General features: G+C 42.0%; 1 protein-coding gene across 2 annotated transcripts in view; it reads left to right on the forward strand.

Moving 5' to 3' along the window:
• pik3r1 (phosphoinositide-3-kinase, regulatory subunit 1 (alpha)) overlaps nucleotides 1–7,801 on the forward strand; it is a 77,494-nt gene extending 69,693 nt beyond the window's left edge. For both annotated transcript variants that reach the window (XM_084046280.1, XM_084046281.1), the window contains 7 exons: nucleotides 238–418; nucleotides 2,049–2,174; nucleotides 2,846–2,988; nucleotides 3,645–3,821; nucleotides 3,923–3,997; nucleotides 5,180–5,350; nucleotides 6,567–7,801. In XM_084046280.1, coding sequence (XP_083902406.1) covers nucleotides 238–418; nucleotides 2,049–2,174; nucleotides 2,846–2,988; nucleotides 3,645–3,821; nucleotides 3,923–3,997; nucleotides 5,180–5,350; nucleotides 6,567–6,756 — 1,063 coding nt within the window. In that variant the 3' untranslated portion in view covers nucleotides 6,757–7,801. The remainder of the gene's footprint in view (nucleotides 1–237; nucleotides 419–2,048; nucleotides 2,175–2,845; nucleotides 2,989–3,644; nucleotides 3,822–3,922; nucleotides 3,998–5,179; nucleotides 5,351–6,566) is intronic.
• The last annotated feature ends 413 nt before the right edge of the window (nucleotides 7,802–8,214 follow it).

Raw genomic sequence — 8,214 nt, forward strand, 5'->3', positions numbered from 1 at the left:
AATAAGTAAAAAATCTTAGAAATTCCATAAAATATGGATTTTTTTCTTTTTAAGTCGTGAAAATAGCCGATCTACAAGCTCACATCGCGCTGTGATGCGACGAGTTGTGACCTTGTAGATCTGCTATTTTCACTCGTTTGGGTCCCGGGGAGACATCAAATTTCTCTTTTTTAGTCGTATATAGCTTGGTCTCACGGTTGTTGCGTGTTCTTTTTTCCCGCGTGTTCTCTTCCACAGGAAAGGCGGAAACAACAAGCTGATCAAGATCTTCCACCGGGACGGCAAGTACGGCTTCTCCGACCCGCTCACCTTCGGCTCCGTGGTGGAGCTGATCAACCACTACCGCAACGAGTCCCTGGCACAGTACAACCCCAAGCTAGACGTCAAGCTACAGTACATGGTCTCCAAGCACCAGCAGGTATAAACCAGTGTTGATTTTGACAGCGAATTTTGATTTAGTTTTAGTCCTAGTCTTTTGAGAGAAAAAAAAATCCATTTCGTTTTAGTCATATTTTAGTCATCTGAAATGGTTTAGTTTGTCTAATTTTAGTCGACTAAATGTAAGATAGTCGACTAAATCTACAGTTGATTTAGTCGACTAAAATGTATTTTTGCCGGTGCCTTGATGGCGCCGTAATGGCTGATTTTACGCTTGGTTGCTGCGCCGCGTTGTGAGCTTGTAGATCTGCTATTTTCAGAGCGCAACACCCGAGCGCAACCAAACATGAAATTACTTGTCTTTTAGTTCTACTGGATCTCTTCTCCACTGAGTCCCTCAACATTTTAGTCTAGTTTTTATTTGTTGACGAAAGTGTCAGTATATTTAGTCTTAGTTTTAGTCGTCATAGCTTAGTTTTTATTTAGTTTTTATTTAGTTTTCGGCAGTGAAAAAAAGGTAGTCGACGAACATTTTTCGTCATAGTTTTAGTCGACGAAATCAACACTGAGGTAAACAATGTGCAATTGCAATTTATCGATATATATACTGTAGACAGTGGTGGAAAAAAAGTACTCAAATGTTTTACTTAAGTAAAAGTATCGATACTGCAATGTAGAAGTGCTCTGTTACGTAAGTGAAAGTCCGCCATTCAAATTTGACTTGAGTTAAAAGTTCAAAAGTATTGGTATCAAAACGTACTTAAAGTGCCAAAAGTAAAAGTACTAAAATGTTTGAAAATAGCAGATCTACAAGCTGGTAGATCGGCTATTTTCAAATAGCCTAGGTATGAAATAGGGCTGAAGTGGTTAATGTATGTTTTATAATGTAATAATGTATCTGCAAAGTATCTAGTAACTAAAGATTTCAAATAATTGTAGTGGAGTAAAAGTACAATATGGGGGAAATCCAGGTCGCTAGAGACAGCACATCAGTAAAAAAAAAAAAAAAGTTACAGATACAGGGCAAAGATGTACAATTGGTACAGAAGAATAACATCACAGTAAAGATGCCCACAAACAAATAGGAATAAGAGTCTACAGACGTACAGTATACACCCCATACAAACATCCCCGATTATGCACAATAAGTGTGATTATCTCACATAATAGGCTCTATGCACAGCAGCCATATTATCACTTCCTTCACAGGTGTTACCAATGATACTAATGAAGGCTCTGTTCCATTCAGTCTAGCACAGTGGTTTCCACGACCCCCATAACTCTGAGAGTGTACAAATCGAACCAAATGGACCCTTACGGGTCCATTTGGTTCCATTTGTACACTCTCAGAGTTACACACCCGTAAGGGGCCATTTGGAAGCCCATGAGGGTCCCTGGACCCCAACTGTAGACCCACTGGTGTAGCAGAGTGTTTCCAGTGAGCCAACATGCAACAATATCAGCACCCTGACTCTGTTTGACCAATAATGGAACAGAGCCTTCATTAGTATCATTGGTAACACCTGTGAATATCTTCATAATATGGCTGCTGTGAATAGAGCCTATTGTGCTAATTGTGACGGTAATGGTGTATTGTAACGGTTGAATATCAGATGTTTAAAGTGTTGTGATGAATGTGTCCCCCCCCCCCCCCCCCCCCTCCCCCACAGGACCAGGTGGTGAAGGAGGACAACATTGAAGCGGTGGGGAAGAAGCTGTGCGAATACCACCAGCAGTACCAAGACAAGAACAAAGAGTACGACCGCCTGTACGAGGAGTACACCAGAACGTCCCAGGTGAGCGCACGGATTCAAGTTCTCATGGATTTCAGCAAGGTGCCCACCGGGACAGTTTTGTCAACGGGGGGGGAGGGGGGGGGGGGGTGCTGCGCGAGAGAAAAGGACGTTCTGCTTCCAAATTCCACCGTTTTTTTTTTCCACGCCGTTTGGTGAACCGCCCAAGGTTGGTGCCCTGTTCTGCGCTGCTTTTATCCGCCAGATTGGGACGTTCACGGCATATTTTGCACCATTACGGTGCGTTCATCATCGGTGACGAGTGCCTCTAACAGCCGCTGCTGGCTGCGTGCAGCGGCCAGCGAGCTGCGAGTCGCAGCGTGTCTGTGTGTCAGGATCATGGGAGGCAACACTCACACAATCACGTGCAGCATGCGTCCCCTCCCCCTGCGCCCAATGGCTGTACATGGGGCCGACGCGTGCTTTAGCGCGATTGTGTGAGTGTGGCTTCAGGAAGTCAATTCCTAGCCTCGATCTCCAGGCTTTTATTTTTATATTTTTGCTAAAAAATAAAAGCTTGGAAATTCCTGGCCCAGCTGTTGGTACGCAAAAGCGCCTCGCGTCGTCTGATTATTATTTATTATGGGTGTGCATGCGCACCAGTTATGTGCACCCCTGACCATAACGTCAATATTGTTCCGCCCCTAAACATGAGCGACACTGTCTCCTCTTAGGAGATCCAAATGAAAAGGACGGCGATCGAGGCTTTCAACGAAACCATCAAGATTTTCGAGGAGCAGTGCCAAACGCAGGAGCGCTACAGCAAGGAGTACATCGAGAAGTTCCGGAGGGAAGGAAACGACAAGGAAATCCAGAGGTATAAAGCAGGAAGTCTCGGTTCAAAAAGGCCCCTTTTTCAAAGCAGCCACGTTCACTTAAATCATTGTGCAAAAATAAATAAATTATAAAAATGTAATATCATATTTGAATAAAAAAAAAATCTTTCAACATAAAAAAAATCAAAACAGCCGATCTACAAGCTCACAATGTGAAGCATCGTGACACGTTTTGAGCTTGTAGATCGGCTATTGTCATTTTTGTGACACTGTACGACACAATATGAAATAGGGCTCTGGTCGTTTAACAAATTCTCAAAGAAAACAAGCTTCTCGATTAACTGACGAATTGAAAGAATAACCGAATAATAGAAAGTACACTAATCAATAGTTGCAATCCTACAGGTGTGATTGAGCTGGCCAGAACAGACACGTTAGGGATCATGTGGTTTAGGTTGTGTTCCATTCAGGTCGAACAAACCCTTGTGCGCGTTGACTCACTGGAAAGACACTGCTACACTAAATGGAACACAGCCGTAACCAATTACATTTTCGCTATTTAAGCAAATAATTGTACATTTATTTTGTATTACATTACATTACAGTCATTTAGCAGACGCTTTTATCCAAAGCGACATACAATAATGAAAAAAAAAAAAAAAAAAAAAAAATGAAATTCAAACATTGTCCCCGCCAGGATCATGGGAAACTACGAGAAACTGAAGTCGCGGATCAGTGAGATCGTGGACAGCAAACGACGTCTGGAGGAAGACCTGAAAAAGCAGGCGGCCGACTACAGAGAGATCGACAAGCGAATGAACAGCATTAAACCTGACCTCATCCAACTGCGCAAGACCAGAGACCAGTATCTAATGTAAGTAACATTCACTACAGACTAGTATCTAATGTTAAGTATCTATACTTAAGAGACCAGTGTCTAATCATACGATGGATACGGATGGTTTTGCGTTGCAGGTGGCTGACCCAGAAGGGCGTGCGGCAGAAGAAACTCAACGAGTGGCTCGGAATCAAGAACGAGAACACAGAAGAGTAAGTGTCTTTGAGTGCGAGCGCTCGCGTCCGCTATACTCAAGTTCTCTGTCGCCACAACTCATTTATTTATTGACTCAAATCAGACCGGGAACGCATCTGTGTCATTTTCAGATGTATTTGGGCTATTCAAAAAATAGCAGATCTACATGCTCATAGCGCGGCACCGAGTGCCGCGCTATGAGCTTGTAGATCTGCTATTTTTTGAAACGTCTTGAAAATGTGTGCACATTTTTGAATATACTGTATATATTTTTGAAAGTGAACATTTGCAACTCAAATCTTTGCTTCTGGCGGGGTCCCTGGAACAAAACCGTCTCAAAATATGTTGTTCCAGGGACCCCCAGAAGCACAGATCGGAGTTAAAAATGTTCGCTTTAAAACATATATATATACATATATTCAAAGATTTGCACACATTTTCCACGATAAAAAAATGCAGATCTACAAGCTCATGAGCTTGCATATCTGCTTTTTTTTTGAATAGTCAAAGACATCTTACAAAGACGATTCCCGGTCTTAATGGATTAAAGAGGATTAAAATGGGTCAAACTAGCAATAGAATACATGTTCAGAAATCAGAAGCTTCTTCCATGAAACCTTAATGGTCTGGGACGTTTGATAAAAGCAAAGGCTACAGCCTCAATCTGCAATGTCTTCAACTGGTTGGCTGTACGTAGAACAGCAAAAACATAGGGTTAGAACGCTAATACCAAAAGACATCATAATTCTACATATTACGCTAATTGTTTAGGAAACACAGCGCTAGTGTGAAGGACTCCTTTCACACCGTTTCACAAATTCACAGACTGTGACTTGGCCTAATGTTACATTAAAGAAAAACGTTTGATGTTACATTAAAGAAAAACGTTTGATGTTACATTAAATAAAACGTTTGATGTTACATTAAAGAAAAACGTTTGATGTTACATTAAAGAAAACGTTTGATGTTACATTAAAGAAAAACGTTTGATGTTACATTAAAGAAAACGTTTGATGTTACATTAAAGAAAAACGTTTGATGTTACATTAAAGAAAACGTTTGATGTTACATTAAAGAAAAACGTTTGATGTTACATTAAAGAAAACGCTTGAGAACCGCCCGCTGTACACCACGTGTATCTTTTAGCGTGAGCTTTGTGTCGACGCTCACCGCGTCCCCTTTTTTTCCCGCCGTTCCAGCCAATACTCCATGGTCGAGGACGACGAGGATCTTCCCCATCACGACGAACGCTCCTGGAAGCTGGGCAACATCAATCGTCTTCAGGCAGAGGCTCTGCTCCGGGGCAAACGAGACGGGACATTCCTGGTTCGCGACAGCAGCAAAGCGGGATGCTACGCCTGCAGCGTTGTGTACGTATACCCACGCGTCTTTTTTTTTTACCTTTTCACCAGACGTGCTGTCGGGCTTTGTGACCCATTCAGTCCGGGGACACATCTGTGTCATTTTACATTTCTTTGGCTATTAAAAAATAGCAGATCTACAAGCTCATACCGCGCTATGAGCTTGTAGATCTGATATTTTTTGGAAAATCGTGAAAATGTGTGCAAATCTTTGAATATATATTCTTTAAAGCGAACATTTGTAACTCAAATCTTTGCTTCTGGGGGAGGTCCCTGGAACAAAATATTATTGTGTTCGCTTTAAAAAATATATATTTAAAAAAGGATATAAAAAAGCATATATAAAACAAAAAATAATAATAATGAAAAAATGTAAAAATATATTTAAAGATTTGCAAAAAATTTCACGATTTAAAAAAATATATAGCGGATCTACAAGCTCATAGCACGGCACTCGGTTTTTGAATAGCCAAAGAAATCTAAAATGACACGAGATGCGTTCCCCGGATTTAAGTCTGTAAGTAAGTAGCCTTGGGAGCTGTAGCTTGTTTCTGTAGCGTGAGGCAGCTTGATGTACAAAAATCTAATCAAGTATTTAAGCAATATATATTGTCGCTATTGGGCAGAAACTTGTATGTCAGTTACGTTTCGTGAAATGGAGAAAAAGAACCTGTGGACACAACAGATCCAATGTTGTTATTATTTTATTTTATCATAAGCCCTTGATAATACTTTTCATGTTTATAAAGCCCGCAGTCACACTTAACCATTTTGAACCTGGCACACACAATTTTGGGCATGGCATTATTTAACCCATTAAGACCTGGAACGCATCTGTGTCACTTAAGATTTATTTGGCTATTCAAAAATAGCAGATCTACAAGCTCATAGCGCGGCAGTGCCGCGCTATGAGCTTGTAGATCTGCTATTTTTTGAAAAATATTGTGGGGTTTTTTTCTTTCTTTTTTTCAAAAAACTGTTAGGATTTAGAAATATTTTTTAAGAATCGCCTCAGGTCTTAATGGGTTAAAACAATGTTGGTAAAGTATAAAATAGGGCATTCATTTATGCGAAAAAAAAATACAAAAAAGATTAAATGTGTAGATACAAGGTTTCTTCGACGACATCACACATTTAGGATGACAAACGCAGCTTTGTAAAAAAACGTTATTCACGTGACCCGTTTTTTTTTGTACCCTCCGTTCTCTCCTCCCCCGTTTTGCAGCGTGGACGGCGAGGTGAAGCACTGCGTCATCAACAAGACGCCGTCGGGCTTCGGCTTCGCCGAGCCCTACAACCTGTACGGCTCGCTGAAGGAGCTGGTCCTGCACTACCAGCACACCTCCCTGGTGCAGCACAACGACTCCCTGAACGTCACGCTGGCGTACCCCGTCTACGCGCAGCAGAGACGTTGAACCGGAGACGACAACAGAGAGAGTGTGTACTACAAAAAACCTACACAAACCCCTTTTACAAACTAGACGAGAAAAAAAGGGAGTTCCCCCTCTCTTTCCTTTCACAGTGGAGGTACGACGTGTTCCAAGGGGGCGGGGGTGGTGGTCTCTTCTCTTTCCCCCCCACCCTCGGCCGGCTGCTGTTGTTGTTGAAAAAAAACACGAGAGGAAGTGGAAAACGCAGCGGGAAACAAAGCCTGGGACGTTTTTTTTTTTTCCCCAGTGACTTTTCCGGTGGCTCTTTTTCGAGAACTTTTACGTTGTCGTGTTAACGTATTTCACGGCTCTCTGGATTTGTTTATTTTTTTTTTCGTACGATGCGGCTCGGGTTTCAGATACGGTTCGCGGAACCTAATTTGGGGGCCCTGCCCCGCCCCCCCCCCGCCCGCACAGGAGATGGTACTAAATACTAAACCCGGAGTTCTGGGGAACCCCCCACGACTCAGAAATGACACTTTCAAAATGTTTCGGAATTGGCTAAAACTTTACCAGTCCTGTTTTTTTTTTTATGATGTACTTCCAGTACTTTCAGGGGTGATTCTGGTTGTAATGGAAACTTTCAACGAAAAAAGTTTCAAGTTATGGAAGGTTTCTGGGTTTATGTAACCCTTCATAGTCGAAAAAGAAGCCTAATAATATTTGTTGGGGGGACTGTCCATGAGCCAATGAATGGCGAGCCTGAATGTACGATGTAATGACTTCTTTGCGGAGCACAGATTTCAACAGTCGCTGCTTAAACCCGCCCCCCTTACCCACCCACCCACTCACCCACTCACCCACCCACCCCCCAAAGTGGAAGATTACAAATGGAGGCCTTTTTCAAAAAATGGTGCTTCTTTTGAAAAGAGCTTTAACCAGCTGGAATGTCTAAAACGCAACACACGCGTACGCCTGCCTGGACACAACAAGTCTTTTTTTTTCGTCTGATGCAACACTCGGTGTACTAGTACGGAAAGTACACGCGGTGTACATTGATGTGCACTCGCACCCCAGAATGTATTTTTGGTTTTAACCCATTAATACCTGAGGCAATTCTTTAAGATGTTTTCTAAATCCTAACAGTTTTTTGGAAAAAAATCAAAAAAAAATGTTTTCAAGATTTTTCAAAAATAGCAGATCTACAAGCTCATAGCGCGGCACTCGGTGCCGCGCTATGAGCTTGTATATCTGCTATTTTTGAATAGCCAAAGAAATCTAAAGTGACACAGATTGCGTTCCAGGTCTCAATGGGTTAAAATCAGACTTTTTTGTTCTTCATTCAAAACGTATTTTTTCCGTTCCGTTTCGTGTCTCAGAATCACCCGGCCCTCCCCTCGCTCCCAGAATCCTTGTCTTTCAGTGTGTGTGTGTGTGTGTGTGACCCCCCCTCACAGTACGTCATGTGACTGTCCATGTGACCAAAAAAAAAAAACATCCATT

Source organism: Gymnoscopelus microlampas (assembly GCF_963454915.1).
Source record: "Gymnoscopelus microlampas genome assembly, chromosome: 21".
Taxonomy (NCBI): Eukaryota; Metazoa; Chordata; class Actinopteri; order Myctophiformes; family Myctophidae; genus Gymnoscopelus; species Gymnoscopelus microlampas.